Genomic DNA, 20,832 nt, shown 5'->3' with positions numbered 1-20,832 from the left:
CCAGACAATAGCTGAGGATCTGAGGTTATGGCCGGATGGACACAGCCTGAGGCCCCTAGCTCCTCCACCGTGGAGCTTTTTCGGGAACGGGTGAATATGGCCGGGGTCTCGGAGTGGAATGAGCCAGGCGTTTACTCAATGTAAGAGAAGAGGGGGGGAGTCGGAGACAGGGAACGGACACGACAATGGCAAGCGAATGATGAATGGGACCAGTGGGACGTGACAGTGTCTGACTGTGACCGAGTTTAATAAGGCTCTGGGTGTACGTGTGTGGCGAGGGCACGGACAGATTTTAAAAGGGATTGAGTAACACGTGTTTTACGGGTGCGTTTTTAATCAACTGAAAATAAAAAAAATACCGTATATATATTTTCTTCAGAAAGCTTTAGCAGAACGTATTGAAATCATTCTCAGTCGCGAGGTTGCGATGGGACTTTCACATGTGACAACGTGGCAACTTTTGGGTCACCCTGTAGTTTGTTGTACGAACCGCGAATGAATTATGTCGATGAAAGAGCTGATAATGAACCACACATACATACATTTTCATTTTAGATTCTAATGCTAATTCGTTTAATAATCAAAGCATGTGTCCTAAAAGTTGTACGAAGTGGCACTTTTCCTGTGAGCGAATCCCAAAATTCGTTTGATTGCGCACATGGCGAAGTAGGACACTATTATGTAGTGAGCACGTGCAGAGAGAAGGTCAGAGGTCAGTAACCAGACCGGATCGAGCTGGCAGGAAATCTACAGTGACTCAAAACGCCACTCTTTACGACCGCGTTGAACAGAAAAGCATCTCAGAACGCACAGCATGTCAAAAAACTACTACAGGAGGAAACAACGTCGCCAGTCTTGACAGTAATGTAAAGCCAGTAGTAAACACAGCAGAAATCAGTCTTACCAGTAATGTATTTTTAAACACTGCCCTCCTCTTATGAGGTACCATAACATGTCCGTCTCCTTGGAAACAGTTCAGGAATTATCCACTTCAGGAACAGGTTCGAAAGTGTACTTTTTTTTTTTTTGTGCTCATCTCTATTCTTTTTCGGCACCAGTATCAAGAGTGTATGATCAGATTAAGAGGAGTGAGGAAGAGACAGACCACTGAACAGATCAAAAATTTCAAAAAACGAATGGAATTCAAAACACGATGTTCAGAGATATGATTGTTCTTGCAGAGTAAATCTGTGTCCTACTTTTTTTTTTTTTTTTTACTGATTTATTAATAAAGTTATTATAATTCTGTAACTGCCTTCCGAGCACTGAATGTAAAACAATCCTGCTAGTGAACATAGAAAAAAAAAAAATCCAAAAAATTCAGTGTTCTATTATTTACACCGAAGCCCAGATGGTCGCCGTTCACTATATATGCTCGGCACATACCAGGCCCTACACTGAGGTTAAACAATAAAGACAATTTTTTTTCCCAGCCAAGTAATTTTGGCACCATTTACCAAGGGTGCCAATATTACTTGGCTGTGAAAAATTGTCTTCATTGTTTAACCTTTTGATCTTTTGTTACTCTGCACTCATGGAATTCAAAGAATTGCAAACACAAGATAAATAATAATATATAATAAACTAAAATATATTTGTGAAATGTAGGTGTGCGACGATTATCGGCACCCCCGTGAATTCGTATCGGAAAAATTGATTTGAAGTATATTCCCATTGATATTTGAAATTTTTTAGTACACCTGGGGGACTAGGAAGAGCTAATTGTTCAACTATGGCGTCCTGTTTCACAGGGGTATAAATATGAGGTAACACATAGGCCAAAGTCCCTTAGTCATTCATAACAATGGGTAAGACCGAGGAATACAGCTGTGATGTGCGGCAAAAGGTTGTTGAGCTTCACGAAATGGGAAGTGTCTATAAGTAAATAGTACAAGCGTTGAAAATGTCCATTTCCACCATCAGGGCGATAATTAAGAAGTTCCAGTCAACTGGAAATGTTATGAATCAACCTGGAATTGGACGTGTGACTATATCTCAACGCACTGTGAAGAGGTTGGTCATGGCAGGGCACTGTAATTAAGAATACGGGTCTGTGTTACAATTAGGAGCAACAAGAGATACCAACATTTTGAGATAAATACTTTGCCAATAGCATTCTTCACTGCATTAATACGTGAATGCTCACTCAAAGGCTTTCGGAATGTATTACTAAGTAATCCAAATTTGTGTGCAGTTTCTGGACGCACTCATATACACACAGGACGGGAGGTGAAGACAAGCTGTTTGTTATGTTGTGCGGGAAGAGCGCTGCCGGATTTCCTCCCCCCGTTCAGCAGGAGGTCGCTACTGACCTTCACACCAAAGAGGAAGCAGTGTCAAGGTCGTCGTGTAGCATCTTCACCCCTGAACCCTGGCCTACAGTGTCTCTAAAACTCTCATCCCTCACCGAGGATATGGAAATCCCATAATACCCCCGGCACCCCACTACCGCGGCGCCCCCGTTTCCCAGATGTTTCCAATTAAAAAGCGGGCCTTTCAGCGTGAGCCCATTCTCTCCATGCTGAGCGAGAGAGAGAAAGAGAGACAAGGGGCAGACAGAGTGAGAAAGGGGGAGAAACAAAGCTGTTAGACTGACTGATAGACGGGTGGGGGATTGGTGTGGGTGGGAAAAAAAAACATGTTTTTTTTTTTTTTTTTTTTTAGCACTGAAAGAGGGGCTTGGAGAAACAGGACGACCAAGGCACAAGTGGGTGGCTTTCAAAAAGTCGCTGCAGTTCAGCAGTCAAGAGTTGTTTTGGTTGTAGGCTAGTCATGAATGGGATTAGGAGTGTAATCAGTCTCAGCCACAGAGCCATGGATTAAGATCAGAGCAGTAAGCATGCACGCAGCAAACAGGCATTGATCCCCTGTAACATGTGCAACGATAACAGATAAAATACCCGAATAATAAGTTCGTGCGCTGTATCAGATGGACTGCTTGTTCTCCATCTTTCGGAAACGTATTTCTTGGAATATGTTCATACCCAAAGAGAGATAAGGGTTTTATAGCTCTTCTTTGCCCAGCCTACATCTTCTGTAATTCACTCAGTCAAAAATTTGTGCAGGACTGAGATATTGCCTCATTTTTAAGCCAATTTTTGAGTGCCAGTATCCATCCAGAACCCATGGAGCCTCCGATATCCTGTGTACACCAGATAAAGTACATTTGAAAGGAGAACGAAACATTATCAGACAACCCCACTGAAAATTGTGGTAGGAATATGATTCTGTCTAACAGGCGTGACGTCTCGTGACGGTTTTATTCCAACTGTTTTCGACCAATCGGTAAGTTGCACTATTTCCAGCTCCACCCATATGCCAGGTCAGTACTCTCGGTACTTGGTCAAGAAGGGTATTCAGGATAGTCGTAGTATGATTAGCAGTCAGTATCACCGGACTGACGAAAGGATTCCTTCTACATCAGTGGTGAACAAACAGGGTTGGGGTTTTTTTTTTTGTGATCGCCATCATATGAACACTTCTTGTGAAGGCTACTGTGTTTTTTTTTTGGTTTGTGGCCACGTTTACTGACGGACATCTCACTTGAGAAACTAGGCAGCGACCAACAGATCTGTGTAGCCACGGCTCCACATATTTTTCAAACTGCTGCTGTTGCAACATCGTAGCACGGCCGAGTGTGCGTTTAAGAGCGCCAAACGCTTAAGAATATCCACATACGATTGTCTAACGGCGCCGTGATTGACAGGAGAGAGGACGGCCCTTCCTCGCATTCAGAAAGGGTTGTATAAAAGTGTCAATTATGCTCTCTTGATTTCCAGCCTCCGGATGGATATTGACTAGCTTGACAGCAGTTTTCCAAGATGCTAACCAGCAGATATTTAGGGTTGTCATCTAGCAGACCGCAATCCTTGGATTTCAGTGGATCAAACCGAGCACACGAAAAAATACTGTAGTGGAGCCAGTTAGCATATAGGGGGAAAAAAAAAACTGGCTATAGTTCAGGGAATCCAATTTTTTTAAAACAAAAACAAAACAAAACAACTAATGTGTAGCTGTGAAATGTGAGGTTCATTCCCCATTAATATTCTACTATCATACTTTATTAATTGCCGTTCTCGATGAACGGCTTTGAAACGTCGGAATGTTTAATGGCGCATGAGCTTAGCACTGATTTACACGTTTACCCGCCGTAATGTGTACCGAGTGGTTTCGTTTTTTTGCTCCGTACGTCATGACATATAGAAGAGAGATCCAAGCCAAACATCAAATAAAGGAAAGAAGTTGCTGACGAGTTCGGACTGAGAAGGAACCCAGCGACTGTCGAACTAATCAGAGTCAGTTATCCTGTAACGGCTGTAAAAACACCACACTGCCGCAGACATTTTATTTTTCTTGGAATAGTCTTAAATGTACTAGTAAGAGTTCAAAAACGAAAGGATATGATGTAACCTTGGTTGTTTTTTTTTTTTTTTTTAATCAGCCTTTAATTCATGCTCGTAATTATCAGTACAGTGGTTAGTCTTGAATGAATTGTACACTGAAAATGAGCGATCTTAAATGAATTCTATGCATGTTTGATTTGCCTTCATTATGGCTCTCTCAGTTTTCAGTTTTCCCTAAGGTTCTCAAAAAGATAAGAGTTTGTGGTATTTGGATACCGCAAAAAAAATAATACTTTCTGCCCAAGCTTCACGTTTGCTTCAGTGGATAATCTCGCTTGGACAGTGTAGATTTGTTCCATAAAACTGCTGCTGTAATTCTAAAGATGAACATCCTTTTGTCACACTTATAGTTGTGGAAGAGTAACGAATGCTTACGTGATCATCCGGTGTAACCCAGAAGACGCTGGGTTTTCCCTTTGAGTCTGGTTTCCCTGAAGAGTTCGTCCTCATGTCGTCTCAGGGAGTCTTTCTTTCTCGGTGCTACCACTGGATAGATCTAAATCGACATCCAGGTTTCTTTACTTTGTAGCGGTGGCTGTTGTTAAACGTGCTAGTTTCAAGATGAACATTTTGGCTTGATTAATATAGCTGCGCCTTTCGGCTTCCAAGTCAGCACTAACGTGGGATTTTGGTGCTGGAACATTCCTTGGATGAGATCTTCGACCCTGTGATGTTGTGCCAGGGCCCTCGAGCAGTCTACTGATGCACTGTTAGGCCGCTTGCTAACGTGGGTCAGCAGGTCCAGGCTCTGGCCGACCCCGGATCAGTTCAGCAGGGGGAAAGTTTCAACCTTTGACAGTAGATGGCCATTCATGATTACATTGTGAATCCGTTCAGAAATGCTGGGAATGTAGTGGCAAGAGAGTTCCAGTATTTCAGCCGTTGTCTGTGTCACATTTTGGGTTTTGGGAAACATTGAAATTCATTGTGTCTGTGAAAGGGGGCTTGTGGTTATTCAAGAAATATAAGCCTGGATGCCTTTATTCATTACTCGAAAGGGATAAATGTGCCACATTCTTTGTTGAATGAAAGTATATTTTTGTTGGCAGCTGACGCCCAAGTGTCCCTGACTATGGAGGACGTTGTTGAAGTGTATACCGGTGATTCGGCCGTCATCCGCTGCCAGTACAATTTTGCTCAAGATCCGAACATGGTCATGGTGCAATGGTTTGTGGTATGTACCATCCCACAACATTTCCACTTTGCTTGCCAACTAATTGGTAGTCCTCTAGCCAAAACTACTGTTGCTTCAATTCTAAACTATGTTTCCCTGAACCTCAGCGTGGTCCTGGAGGTAGAAGAGTGAGGATCTCTTACAGTGACCTCACCATGCAGAAGGTGGACGAGAACACGACCTACACGGACCGCATCAGCATCGCAGGGGACACCAGCGGCGAGAACCTGACCATCGTGGACGTCAGACTCTCGGACGAAAGGGAGTTTTTCTGCCAGGTCAACGGCCTTGCAGCGGGCAACGGAGAAGGCAGGACCCACTTAAAGGTTTTCAGTAAGTCCTCTTCCTTTCCACTACAGGTTTGCTTGCATAATTGTAAATCCCTCTAGAGCAGTAGTCACCAACCCTGTTCCTGGAGACTCTACCTTCCTGAAGACTTTAGTTCCAACCATAATCATGGCCCACCTGACGTCTAATCATTGCCTTAAGAAGTTCTCGATCAGCTAAAACAGGTGTGTTAGAGTTTGGTTGGAGATGAAACCTGCAGGAAGGTAGATCTCAAGGAAGAGGTTTGGTGACCACTGGTCTAGAGTATTCATTTTGCTTCCTGCTTATTTAGACCCCCCAGAGCCTCCTATGATAGAAGCAGTTTACTCTGGAGTTTCAGTGACCAGTTCATTACCATCAAAGGTTGGTACCAGTCTCAGACCATTCACGCAGGTCCGGTTGGTTCTGTTAATTTATTCCTAATCTGTTTCCGATTTCTATTAGATCGCATCTTGTGAAACCCGAGAAGGCTTCCCCAAGCCAAACATCACCTGGTATCGCAATCAGGAGCCACTGTATCCCAAAAATGGCCGTAAGTGAATGAGTTTTTGGCAACATTTTTTTTTATTGGTCAGAAGGTGTTGATTCATTTTCTGTCGCTGCAGCTATAGAAAAGGTTTATATTACTGCACTTGTTCTAGTAGGTGATTTACACCGGGACTTGTACGGAAGAAGCGCCACATCATCTAAGGTTAATAAGAAACAAATGAAAAATGTGTTGTTTTTTTTACACAAAGTAAAACGTATAATCGTTGATTTGGAGAGGTGTTCTGTAAGGAGACGTTTGTTTAATATTTATAGAATCTTCAGTGTCAGCACAGTGTAGCGAACTGCTGGCTTCAAGAGGAATAAAAAAATTTTTAAAAACGCTTTGGGGTGGTAACAATAGCGCTTCGTCGATTGTCAGCAGAGCTCGCGTTTTGTTTTTTCCCTCTTCCTTACGTAATGCACATAATAACCCTAAACCATTTATCAGTTCTTCCGTCCGTCCAGGACTAATCAGGCCAGTTGGTATGAATTGGTTTACAATGATAAGACTATTTAAAGCCTTTTAGATCTAATTTCTAATTAATCTTTACAAAGAGAGCTCATCCTTCCCTCTCCATCGGTCAATTAAAATGAATGTGTGTGTGTGTGTGTTTGTGTCTGCACAGAAGTCAACGTGGTTACCCTGGTGACCAGGAGGCCCAGCGGGCTGTACACCGTTTTGAGCGAGCTCCAGTATAAAGTTGCCAGGGAAGACGTCGACGCTGTGTTCTCGTGCGAGGTCAGCTATTTCGTTCCCGGTGCCATCCGAACGGCCGAATCCAGAGGCGTCAACGTCACGGTGCACTGTGAGCCTCAGCGCCATCTTACCTTCTTTCTTTTTTTTTTTTCTTTTCTTTTTCTTTTTTTTTTAACCGCTGCAGGGTGTGTGCCGATGACTTCATGAGAAGCATGCACAAAAGAACTGGACATAATAATCGTAGCTCGATTTTTAACCTAATGTTACCTCACTTGCTACTGGTTTTATTTACACCGCAGATCATTTTAGCTAGTTTGGTACTGGTGTGCTTCTTGAGGTACCACTAACAGTGGGTAGCTACGTGCAAGCTGATACAGGTCTATGTAGAAGATAGTTAAAAGTATAATGGACACAGTGGTTTAAAAATAAAATAATGGTATACATTAAGATGAAATAACAAACAAAATGACGAAAATGGCCCCAAAACCACTTGAAAGTTCAAAATTCTCTCATAACTTGAATTTTCCATTATCAAATACGAGTCCCCGACCATGACGTGACTTCAGAATGTTCCCTCTTTGTTGCTTTTGAATGATTCGTGTCGACGCCACACTGCCTTGGTAACGTGTTTCTGAATGAGCCTCCATTTCTGGTCTCGTTTTGTGTGTGTGTGTGTGTGTGTGTGTGTGTCTGTGTCTCAGACCCAACATTGAACATGGAGATGTGGATGGAGTCGCCCAAGGGCCTGGTCAAAGAGGGGGACACGGTGGAGATCCGTTGCCAGGGCGATGGCAATCCCCCGCCGACCATCACTTTCAGCCGAGAACAAGTAATAATGACCCCCCCGCCCTTCAACCCCACCCCCACCCCACCCACTCCCATACTCCCTGTTCCTTAATCCCCCCCCCCCCCGATTCTTCCAGCAGAGAGGGTGAGTTATCAGTGAGAAAAAGCTGGGAGCATGGCAGACAAATAGATACATATATCTCACTCAGCATGCTTCACACACAAGCTTAACATTGACTCCAAGAGTAATGTTTGCAGTAGCAGCTGTTTGGCTCCCTAATTTTGAATTTGTGCATTAAAAAAAAGGGGAAAAATATCGTCTATTTGTGACCAGAAGTTTACAGTTTGTCTGAGATGGAAAAGTTCACACATCAATCCAGATTTTTAAAAAATGCTGTTATTTAAATAATTAATGAGTGTGTGCTTCCTGTCTCTCCGTGTCTGTAAGTGTTCGGTAGATGTCATATGATAGTGGTGCGTCGGAATTGCCAAGTGATCCAGTTGGGGGAGAAAAGTGGGATGGGGGGGGGGGGGGGGGGGGGGTTGGGGGGCGATGGAGATGATTATAAGTCAATAAACCAAACAAGTCATTAAAATCCAAAATTCTGATTTTTAGCACAAAATGACAGTTTTCTTCTTTTTTCACATGCCGAACTGTTTGAGAATTAATGTCATAAATTCTCCCCAAAGACCTGAAAAAAAAAAAAGAGGTTATAGCCCGATACTTCACCACGTGCGGGATGCATGTACCCGTTAATGTACCAGCATTAATCCGTAACGTCATGGCGTTTTGCATATTTTCTCTCATTCCTTTTTTTTATCAGTTTTAGTCTAAGTCCTAATTAAACGGTTCATTTGTGTCGCCAACCATGAAGAAGTGATTCACGAGCTGACACAAAAAGAGCCGTTACGGCTGCATTCGACTCTTAATAAAGCTTTTGGTCGTCGAACCTCGGCCTTTTATTGTCCGTTCTTCTTCTTGTACTCATACACGATAAATGACATCCATACTGCGTTCTAGGAGTAAATGACGTAATCCGTCACGAGAAGGATCTTTATTTGTAAGAGTTATACCGAATTATAGCGCAGCGAGTGAGTCGTTCCTCTCGTCCATCTGTAGGAGCTAGATGTGGGTCTGGAGGCCGAAGGCAACCTGCTGGTCTTGAAGGATGTGATGCGCAGGGACAGTGGCGTGTACCGATGCCAGTCTCTGGACCTGGACTCGGAAGTAGACTCTGATGTAGGAGCGAACCTGCAGCTTAACGTGAACTGTAAGTAAACGGAGCTGCTCTCTCGCACTGTAGCATAACATGTAACCTTTGTTCTAACTCTTCACCACAAAACCAGCACTTCCTGTTCTACGGAAGTGAGATTGAAGGTGATAACCGACAGCGTGGGATACAGGTATACTGTACACTGGTTTCGTTTTTGCAGTCTTGTGTTTTTGTTTTTTTTCTATGATCGATTATTATCAACATTGGGCACAAATGGCGAGTGTGAAATGAATTGTAGCCAGTAGGGAAGGTTTTTGTCTCGACTTTTTTGTCGAACATGAAGAGACGCAGCTGTATAGGACATGGCCTGTTTTGTGTTAACGCACACGTGCTAAATTCCCTCAGAAAGGCAGACAGTAATAACTCAAGTCGGACAACGTTCTAAGCACAGGATGTGTGTGTGTGTGTGTGTGTGTAGATCTTGACCCAGCTGTGGTGGTTCCCAAAGACTCGGAGATCATGCTGAAAGGAGAAAGTCTGACAGCCACATGTAACGCTCTGTCCTCTCTAGAGACCTCCACTGTGTGGCTTAAGGTACTTAAGACTGTATATCACTCCCTCAGAAGTTATAGTGTTCATATATCTTATGCAACGTAGAGGTCATTTATTGGTTAATGGAATGGAATTATTATTACTGTATTACAATGGATAATGTACACTGTGAAACCGGATAAGTTCATTGAACTCAAAAAATGAGGAAACTTAACTACCTCAAAATTTTTACGTTGATAAATCAATTTCTTTAAGCTAATAGTTTTTGAAGATTATATTACGATTATATGTGGGTGTGTGTGTGTTCAGGAGGGCGTAGAGATAAGACAAGGACATGTGCTGCAGCTGCAGGATGCTACGTTCGACACAGCCGGACACTACGGATGCGAGGTGACCGTTCCCGCCATACCAGGCCTGCATACCAGTGGATCAGTCCATATAATAGTGCAGGGTAAGCAGGCATCGTGAGCCGTCCCGTTGTCTCACTTCCGGCGTGTTCAGTGTGCACGGCGATCTCCTAACCCAGTGGTTTTCAAAGTGGGGGCCGCGGCCCCCTTAGGGTCCGCCAGGGGCCTCAACAATTTGGTGTGAAAAATAAAGTCTCACTCTCAGACAACCCCACGCACACACAATCAATTCCTAATGTAACGATGTAAGATGTAATTAAGTAAGATGTAAGATGGGCCTCGGTCAAATGTTAATGCCATAATGCCCTGGAAAAGTTTGTGAACCCTGTCCTAACCTGTCGAAACATCAGCACAGGGATCGAGTTAGCAAACCATATGCTAAAATATGCACGACCAGTGAATAGACATTTCGTTTATACCGTTATCCACTGCAGAATATATGGTACTCAAATGAATATAGAAATGGAATAACATTACAATGAGACAAAACTTTGAGCTTCAACATATGAGGATGCTGTATAGATTTATTTTTTGTTCGTCGAATGATGAATATTAGACGAGAGTTTAACACCGTTGAGACTCAGTGACATCGGCAAATTGTTGGTTTCTTCTTTTGTGATGTTTTTCCAGGTTTTTACCGCAGCTTCTTTTCAGTCGTTGTTTGTTTCGGGGGGTTTCTCCCTTCAGTCTCCTCTTCAGGAGGTGAAATTCTGCTTAATTGGGTTAAGGTCTGGTGATCGACTTGTCCAGTCTAAAACCTTCCACTCCCCCCCCCCTCCCCCGATAAAGTCCATTGTTGAGTTGGCAGTGTGTTTTGGATCATTGTCTTGATTAATTTGGATGCATTTCTCTGTAAATCTGCAGACAAAACGTTCTTGTAAATGTCTCGATTCGTTCTGTTGCTACCATCATGAGTTACACCGTCAATAAAGATTAGTGAGAATGTTCTAGAAGCATCCATGCAAGCCCTAAGCCATGACACTACCGCCACCATGTTTCACAGATGAGCTCGTATGTTGTGGATCATGAGCAGACCCTTTCTTTCTGCACACTTTGGCCTTGTCATTCCAATAGTTTCGGAGGGGACTGTGTTTTTATAAAACTGTGAACTCGGATTGAAGCTGGGATGCGATCTCGTCCGCCAGGCGCTCCTGAGTTGAGAGATGTGGAGAGGGAGGTGGCCATGATCGAGAGGGTGGGCAAGTGGCTGAACCTGACCTGCGAAGCGAGAGGTTTCCCCCGACCCGTTATTACTTGGAACGTAACCGGCAGCCCTGTAAGAAACCCCCGCACACACACACACCTCTTCAACACACTCATCTATAACTAGGTGTATACTAGTCGATGATCTTTGGTGTGTTTCTGTACATGTGTGTTGTCAGAATTCACGTGAGGTTCTGAAGAGAGAGATGGAGGATGTCGTTCAAAGCATCTTGACCCTGAAGGTGACCACGGACACGGTTGCTACGTGCAGCGCAACCAACGCGATGGGTGCAGAGACCAAGAACTATACCATCATAAGCAGTACGAGTTCAATCGTCCCCTGAATACAGCATTACATTTTTATGGCGACTTTGTAAACGGACACTTGAGGGTTCATCATAGTTTGAGAAAAACGGCAGCGACGATGTTGATCCATGTGTATTTGACCAAACCTTAAACGTATTAATGTGTAGCTGTGTCTTTACAGACTCGTACTATTTGTAGGCTATGTCGGAAGTGAAATTTCTACATTCTCGTTGTGGTTGTCTGATCGAATCTCTTCGAGTTAGCGAATTAAATGATCTGATCTTAATGAAGGTAATAGTGGTGGATCAACGTCTTCATGCCTAAGTTTTCCCTAGTGTGACGACTTTTTTGAAGTACGGAAAGGGGGTCCATTTGTCCATTGAATGGTCCTAAATTGTACTGTTCCTTGTCAATGGGGTCGGTCGTACAATCTTTTGAACCATTCAGTACGTTTACATGGACAACAATAATCCAATATTTTGGATATTTTGCGATTATTGATGACCTTAATCCGATTAAAGTCACACTCGAAGTAAACACAAATGGAATTAAGACGTGTGGAGTGTTCATGTTTTAGTCGCATTATGGACGTGTGTTACAGACGTGTACACACCTTAATCACACTATTAACGCCGTGTGAGAGTTTTCACCGAATTGTGCGACAGGACACGTACACACACGGCAGCGCTCGACCGTCTGACGGCAAACAAGAGAGCACGGCTGCGTCCCAAACCGTGTACTTACCTACTGTATAGTAGGAGAAATACATGTATCTCAGCTACTGTATAGTAGGTAAGTTCGCGGTTTGGGACGCAGCCCACGGCTTCAAGCAGTCGTCTATCTGCACGTACAGCACGACAAGTAATTAACCGCACTTGAAGCGTTCGTAAAAATTTAAACTGAAACACCCAAAGCTGTATACGGTACCATAACGAAGACGAACTGTATGTCGATACGTGAAATTCTCGTGACGTTAATCGATCTATGTTCTATAACATGTAAAACGGGAACATGAACGGAATTTTCTAAAAGTAACTCATGTAAACACCTTAATCAGAATATTGTCTCATTCAGAATAAGGTCAATAATTAGATTATTGCTGTCCATGTACACGTAGTCATTGTTATGGATTTTCCTGCGAGTACATGCGTTGAACGTTTATAGCTTTGCTCTAAAAGCTAAATAAAGGTCGTTCTTAGCCTTGCAACGTAAATAATCGAAAAATAAGGCCCATTATATTTCCCTTTACAGGTGAACGATACATAGTAAGGACGCCACCTCCATGACAAGGAAATATATATATATATTTTGACAGTATGCTGTAAAAGTTGGTCGTTCAACTCCCAGGGCTTCGCTGTGAAACGTCATAATTAATCAAGTTACACCGAGAGATATCAGATATTCCGTGAACTCCTAACTATATTCCCTTTGTGTCTCTTCACAGTTCCTATCGTAACCCCGACAGCGAGGAACACTGCAGGTAATCACTTCTCACAGCTTCCTCAGCCTGGACTTTCATTTCTGTCTTCCCAAATCCATCCGAAAATCAGCTGACGATTATGAATAATACATGGATTTTTTTTTTTTTTTTTTTATGGTAGAGGAAGCACTGCAAAAGTTAGATTGGCTCTCTTTAACAGCCCCTGGGCGTATTTAAAATTCTGTATGAAGAGAAAAAAATATATATATCATACAGGAAAAAAGCGAGCGGAAATCAAGGCAGACGTTGGTTAGGAAAACACGTCCCCTCATCCGTGGGTTTTTCTCCAGATGAGTGTATAATTAGACCTTTTTTTTTTTTTCCGGAGCGAGTGCCGAATAAAACGCGCCACGCCAGGGTAGCGAAGCGTTTAATTATTGCGGTAAACGGTTGAGTCGGCGACACACTGTTTCATTGAGAAGATTTAGCTTATAAAATTCATTCCCAGACAATTGTTTGTCGTCTAACAGCGGGCTTATATTTAGTGTTTGCCTTGCAAAAAAAAAAAAAGAAAAAAAAAGAAAAGAAAAGAAAAAGGGCGACCTAAAGGCTTTTAACAGTCTCACAGGAGGAGTAAGAGTGCGTAGGCATTCATCTTTTAGAGCTGTTGTGCATTAGCAAGTCAATTATCTAGTAGTCTTTCTTCAGGAATGAATACGAAGCGTCTCCGAAGGACAGATTCATGATATTTTTATTTATTTATTTATTTTTTTCAGAATTTGCATATGTTAATTCGTAAATAATGTAAATAAACTCGGAGACTAATCACGGGCTGAGAGGAACATTTTCTGTGATGACTTTGAGGCTAACATAATAGACATGGATTAGGCCTGGATGTGATCTAAACCACAAGTAATGCAGAATCTAAATGGGGGCAGTTTTCACGCAGGTGACTTTAAGGAACTCTTGGGTTGTTGTTTTTTTTCTTTCACTCTTCTAGACCATTTGCTTTTTTTGCGGTCAGAAAGGCGTGGCACAAGAAGTTTCATACCAACTCAAAACACTTTCTACCATTATGCTGTTGTTGTTGTTTTTTGTTGCCAAATCACACCATTAACACTTTTATCACACCATTAACACAATTCAACACAATTATTAACACTATATACTACTACTACTTCTACTACTACTACTACTACTAATAATAATAATAACAATATACTGCTTCTCTTTTTTTGGCTCCACCCACTTCCTTGTCCTCTTCAGTTTTCATGACACCCATCGTAGATTATCAAAACATTTTGACATAATTTAATGTTTAATACTAAAAATTTTAAGAAGTGGGGAAAACTTTATTTCATTTATTCATGATTAATCATTTATTATTATGTAATTGTATATATGAACGTACGCATTTACAATTGACACGTTATAACGGTTCTATTATTACAGTATTATTAAATAATGATTTCTTGTCACAAAACCTGAGTACGACGTAAATGTTTTCAAATGGAGAAACTGATAGTTGTACATTTTAATAAATTAGTTACTGGGTGTAACTTCGAGGTAGCAGCCCTGTTGTAAATGGTTTTATTGATGCAGTAGGTGAGTAGTATTGTAAAATACTTTGTAAACATGGAGCGAGACTGACGTATATCCGATAGACAACAACATTTAAGTCCTGGTCCGACTAAAACAGAAGCATCCTGTTGGCGTTTAACATCCGGATCAACGTACACCCCTAAACTTAAAAGGGTTTCGGTGACGATGTGGAATCGTCCCCAGAAAGTACGCCAGAAACTCGCATCTCATAACCAGGTGGTCATTTCTCTCACAAACTCGCCCGAACACTGCCCGAGTTCCCAGGAAATCCGCAGTCATTTTAATCCGCACCAGCGCTGAGAGAGCTGGAGATAAAATGAGGCGTGAATTTACAAAAACGTCAAGAGCAATGCTGTTAATGAGGCTGCACTAAGTGATATTTCAGATGTTTCCTTTAACTGCTTCCGGAACAGTCCTGCCTTATTTCATATTCCCTGCGTTGAAAATTGTGATAGTGCGTTGTACTTCTACAACACAGTCAGCTGGTCATACTTTTCCATCTCTAAACAAAAATCAGTGGTCTGGAGTTATTGTGACGTGTTGACATGGACGTACAATATTGGCAGCGTGTGCAGTCACGCTGTTGTTCTCTCTTCCTCTAGTCGATAACAGCGGGGTGATGATCGTGATCATAATCATCAGCCTTCTCCTCTTGGCCATCTTGGGCAGCGTGCTGTATTTCCTGTACAAGAAGGGCAAGCTGCCCTGTGGACGTTCTGGCAAACAAGAGATGTAAGTTCCTGTTCACGCAGCCTTGCACTTACTTTAAGAACATCACTGCCTGTACGTGTCTATACAGAATTTACCGGTAGATCTCGTTTTTTGCGTTTATTAAGGCGCTGTCCTTTGTCTAGTGCTTGTAAGTGTACGTTAATGTGTGCAGCACCAAAGAGACGACCAATAAGGATAACATCGTGGTGGAGATGAAGGCGGAGAAGACGGAGAAGACAGAGAAGTCGGTACTACTGAAGGGCGTCAATGGCAACAACAAACCTCCAAGTGACCAGGTAACTATGGAAACTGTTGACACGATGAATTTGATTTCATTTGATTACCACACTTTATCAGTCGTCCTCTCTATGGACCGGTGCTGGCTGGATATTTTTTTCTTGGCGGACTGTTTCTCAAAATCTCAACAATGCTGTTGTGCACCACACACACACACACACACACACACACACACACACACTACCCCTGAAATTTATAAAAGTCCAGCTACAGAAGATTCCTTGCTTATGACGGTTCTGATAAGCAGCTATCTTGGCTGAATGGAGCCAACCTTTAAATGCTCATGAGAGATTCATCTGTGTAGGTATGATGAGCCGGTTCATGCTTAGAAAACTAGAGTCGATAAACTGCGGCCAGTTTTTCTTCTTCTTCATACATTTATCTTCTCAGCTTCTTGGAGTCATTTTTTAACTAGTTAGATTGGGAGGCTGAAATACAGTTCTGGGTCTGCAACTGGACCTCGATCTACCAGTTGATTCACCACCCAAATAATCTCCACTCTGGGAAATGGTGCAAAGCAAGAAATGAGCTACAGTCAGTAATTGTACATCTACAAAGTTTGACCTGTATGGTAGGTTTACTTGATATAGGGGCAATTCTATGGTAACTATTAATATCTCACTTGCTTTCTCTTTCTTTCTCGTTGGGTTTCTAATGGAGTAAAGTACACTGACCTGCACAAATGATGCGAACCCCAGGAGAGAAGATGCCAACTGAAGCCCATTCACTGTCCCTTTACCAACCCAACAATCGAGTTATACGGATACGAAATAACGTCTGCCGGAACAGCTGTCTTTCCTAAATAAAGAGGATTTTCTTTGTTTATTTACAAGCTCTGGTACTCCCGATTGGCCATATTGAACCAGCGTGAGCTCGTTCAGCCATGCCGATTAATTTTTTTATACTTCTTTTCTTCTTCTTTTTTCTTTCTTTCTTTTTTTTTTTTTGGCCAACCCCCCCGCCCGTTTTATTCTGTAATTCTCAACCACCTGAGGAATTCAATGTCACATTGTTTCAATGTATGACCTTTATAACGTGTGTGTATATAGTATATATAATATTGAGTGAGGTAAACTTGAACCATATGGCAAATTGAAATCAAACCATACATTTTCTTCCCTGAACTACAGAATCTCGTAAGTGTTTACGTCAGTCAGCGGGGGGAAAAAAAAAAAAAACACAACTATCGGAATAGTGGAAAATGGAGGGATTTTCATATTAAAACAAAAATAAGCTATGTCGAACAGTATTTCTACTAACTGTACACCAGCACAATGGAGTAATTTGGACCAGTACAACACATGTACAAAAATAATCACATTCCTCAATGATTTTCTTTCCAGTAGGATGACATAGTTCTCATTTCAAGCTTGTTGCCAGATAGTAACTCAAAAACATCTGCTGGCGTACAGTCAAATTAGAAATTAGAGCGGAGAAGCCGACCGTCGTACTCGGAGTACACCGAACTCCGAGTTTAGAGCCGGTCATCACGTTTGAGGTTTGTTTTCGTCGATCGAAGAGACTACTGCTTTTTGTAAATATCGTCAGCAGACTAAACTGTAGCTAAACTGCGCCGAGGGGATTCACGGCTCCTTCTTTCTCTCTGCCTCACGTTCATCAGCTGCAGCGTCTGACTGTCCATGTTTGTTACACTGAGACTTCTTTGAAGGTCTGTTTCATGTTTTTGGTGTGCTTGTTCATGTTTGCTCAAAAGGAAGGGTGATTTTGCAAGTTTGTTTTGTCTCCTCAAACCAATGTGGATGAGTCGTCGCGGGGTTTTAAAGCGAGGGCGTTTATTACGCATAGGTTTATTCGCTTCGAGCCCGGGTTTTTGTCCTCTTATAGTGGCCCAAAGTCTGAGGCTGAATTGAACAAGAAGCGATTCGTATTTGATTCTTGTGTTTGTTTAAATCCGAGATATGTCCTGCTGTTTTGCTAATCTGGTAGCTGGGAGCTTCTTTTACTTGTTAAGCTACATTAGACAACAAAAAATATTTGAATCTGATTAAATACATTTTGGGTAAATGGAAAATTGTACATTCAATTCAATTAAAGTAATAATTTAACTGCTGTGTATTTGGAAGTCTTGTGGAAGTTTGTATGACTTTTTATGGACACCAGTGCAGACGTCCGATATAAAGTTAGTGCTTTGATCTTTTATAAAGATCGACATTATACATGCACAATCGTCGAGAAAGAAAAAAAAAAAAAAAGCACCTCTAGCCGTCTTATCATCCGTCCACCGTTGGACGATTTGCTCTTGTGATGGATCACATGCTTTATTTTGGCCTCACATCCTGATTGTCTAATATTACAGATCGGCTTGAATGAAAGCATATTTTATATTCTCCGGATTCTTTCAACCAATCGGACATCCTCGTAGACTACTAAATAACGTGACGCAACATCTCGCGTCTCATCCGCTTGGCTCGACAAGACAAACTGGATATAACGTGTGTATATAAACCTGTTCACCTGTGCGGTTCCTCGTTTTGTTTTTTGTAGCAACGTTACAGTTCTGCTTGTGTGTAAATTAAAGACATGTGATTTGATGCTTGTGTTTTTTATACACTGTAATTTTCTTTCTTTTTTTCTTTTTTTCTTTTTTTTTTTTGCAAAAACAATGCCAAATAAAGATATGTTACAGTCTAAATCAGTATGGTTCGTTTGATGAATAAGAGTCTCAAGTGAGTTGAGGCCAGGTCAAGATGGAAGTGAGACTGAGATCAAATCTGTGCCTTAATTCGACTAATCTGCTTCATTTGTGCATTGCACTAATAACAGCTGTTTTCTAGATGAAGGAATTACTTCTTGTCAAACTTTGCACGTGAGAAAAGAGAAAAACTGCTTGAGGATTATCTTTATAAACTCTCAGTTGAGACCAAAACCATATTTAATGAGCCCAGTGTCTGAGACAAGTCCACTTGAGTACAGAAAACGTCTTAAAGACCCTAGTCCTCTGTCCTGATGGAAAACCTGCAGCTATGCAGCACGGACGCTGGGGCAAGTTTTTAGAAAGACGTTTTATTTATTATTAGTCTTAGAATATATCGTGCATGCCCCTGTGTAAGTTGTCACTATAGAAACGATAACCTATTAGAAAGAGCACATGAAAAGAAACCTGTGATTTGCCTTGCAGATGGAACTACTAAAGAGGTTCAGAATGCCTAAAGATACAGGATGTAAGACATAGGTTAGGAATATGAACATTCCCAACAAGGGATTTTTGTATTTATATCTGTTTGGTCAGGGTAGTTTACTTAAACACGGCAAACAGACTCCACTGTCCATATGGTCTGCCCCTATGAGGTCTGTAAGAGTTCAGGCTTTATTTAAGCTCTGTTTTTCATGGGTGGAGTACGAAGTGTAATGTGTGTATTTTGTGAGTGATTCAGGTCATAACTGCAGTGTAATCATCCACCGCTTCCTCTGGGAAGAAGATGACGATTGGGAATAAAATCCGAATAAAACGAGCGTTTCTTTTATAAATGTCTGCTTAGTAGGCTGTGATGAAATTGATCTTCGTAAGATAAGGAGTTTTGTATCAGTCATAATCACAATTCTCTTTATTTATGGATGTATTTCTTTTTATATGACAAAAAAAAAAAGCCAAAATCGTCAAGATCAGAAACATCACTACAGTCTGTACAAGTTTGTTGCCTTTTTTTAAATTTTTTTTTTAAAGGATGTTACATGTTAGTTTTATTCTAAAGGGTATGAGTGATGAAACATCTTACAAATATCATCATCATCATCATCATCATCATCATCATCAATATATCCTTAGTAAAGATCATATTCTTATTGTAAGACTTGTATCACTCACTCAGTCCAGTCTGTGGCAGAAGAGGAGAAAGAGTGCCCCCTACAGGCTGGAAAAGACATTTTTCCTCTTGGTGGGAAAATGATTTGCCAAGTGTCTACACAAAACCTGGACTCTACTGAACCTTTTTTTTAATTTAAAAAAAAAAAAAAAAAAAAAAAAAAAGATTTAAACCAATGCGATGAGCGTATGTAGACTTCACAGTCCTGCTGCACAATGACAAAATCATGAGTCATGAATTCGTTTTTAGGAAATTTAGGAACATGTACTTTTTAGTTCACTTTCTAATTTGAGTTTATCATGTATAATTAACTGAGGAAGTAAAAACTGTATAATCAATTGAGCATTAATAATAATATGATTATAAGTTATTATTGATATGATTTTTTTCCTTCCTTTTGAACCTTTTTGCCATTTTAATTTTTTTCCTTTTGTTTATTTTTACCGTTTGCCCACAATACTATAATGATGTACAACTCTAAATACAATTAGTTATTTCTATTTCATTTTTCCACTTTGTATACCATTTACCAATAATATACAACTACCTATAGTAGTAAATATGAATATATATATATATATATATATATATATATATATATATATATATATATATATATATATATATATATATACATATATATATATATATATATATATATATATATGTATGTATGTATGTATGTATGTATGTATGTATACACCAATACCAATATACGACAACCAGTACCATTTGGCCACCAATAATGTCCATCCATGCATTTTCCATACCACTTATCCTACACAGGGTCGTTGGGAGCCTGCAGCCTATCCCCGGGGACTCTGGGCACAGGGCGTGGGATAAAAATATATATTTTTTAAATCACTTTTGATGTCTTACTGACATAAAACAAAAGCTGAGAAACAGGATTAAGGAATAAATTAATTACCCAAGCAAACAATCAAATAACAAAATAAATGAGTGAGACAGTACATGAATGAATGAATGATTTGCATGTACCTCTGCATCTACTGCCACACGGGGCGCTGTTACTCTTGAATGTGTACACCCTGCCCCTGTCCTTAACTTCTGCATGTACAGGTACATCTAAAAAAAAAAAAAAAAAAGATTCATATAGTGGTACTTTCATATATTCTAGCTTCATTACACATAAAGTGAAATATTTCAAGCCTTTTTTGTTTTAATCTCGATGATTACAGCTTACAGCTACCCAGTATCTCAAAATATTAGAACAAATATAGAAATGTTTTTTGAGACGCACCTGTATTGTTAAAAAAACAAACAAACAAACAAAAAAAAACACAACACTAAAGCCCGCTGCAGGTGGACGGACCAACAGGTGACGCCTATATAGGTACACTATATATTAAATATGAGTATA

At 40.9% G+C, this 20,832-nt stretch overlaps 1 protein-coding gene across 2 annotated transcripts in view; it reads left to right on the top strand.

The window, feature by feature from the left end:
- Positions 1–18,280, top strand: part of mcama (melanoma cell adhesion molecule a) — a 45,376-nt gene extending 27,096 nt beyond the window's left edge. Inside the window, exons 2-16 of one of the 2 annotated variants that reach the window (XM_017460005.3) lie at positions 5,453–5,577; positions 5,685–5,910; positions 6,197–6,267; positions 6,349–6,436; positions 7,059–7,238; positions 7,831–7,958; positions 9,036–9,186; positions 9,608–9,723; positions 9,991–10,132; positions 11,234–11,364; positions 11,471–11,612; positions 13,042–13,077; positions 15,222–15,351; positions 15,503–15,626; positions 16,293–18,280. In XM_017460005.3, the coding sequence (XP_017315494.1) occupies positions 5,453–5,577; positions 5,685–5,910; positions 6,197–6,267; positions 6,349–6,436; positions 7,059–7,238; positions 7,831–7,958; positions 9,036–9,186; positions 9,608–9,723; positions 9,991–10,132; positions 11,234–11,364; positions 11,471–11,612; positions 13,042–13,077; positions 15,222–15,351; positions 15,503–15,626; positions 16,293–16,313 (1,811 nt within the window). In that variant the 3' untranslated portion in view covers positions 16,314–18,280. Of the gene's footprint in view, positions 1–5,452; positions 5,578–5,684; positions 5,911–6,196; positions 6,268–6,348; positions 6,437–7,058; positions 7,239–7,830; positions 7,959–9,035; positions 9,187–9,607; positions 9,724–9,990; positions 10,133–11,233; positions 11,365–11,470; positions 11,613–13,041; positions 13,078–15,221; positions 15,352–15,502; positions 15,627–16,287 lie in introns of both variants that reach the window. The other variant, XM_017460007.3, reaches the window with a different exon arrangement.
- Positions 18,281–20,832: the final 2,552 nt, after the last annotated feature.

Source organism: Ictalurus punctatus, chromosome 28 (assembly GCF_001660625.3).
Source record: "Ictalurus punctatus breed USDA103 chromosome 28, Coco_2.0, whole genome shotgun sequence".
Lineage (NCBI taxonomy): Eukaryota > Metazoa > Chordata > Actinopteri > Siluriformes > Ictaluridae > Ictalurus > Ictalurus punctatus.
The sequence above is the reverse complement of the archived record's forward strand: the minus strand, read 5'-3'. Positions and strand labels throughout refer to the sequence as shown.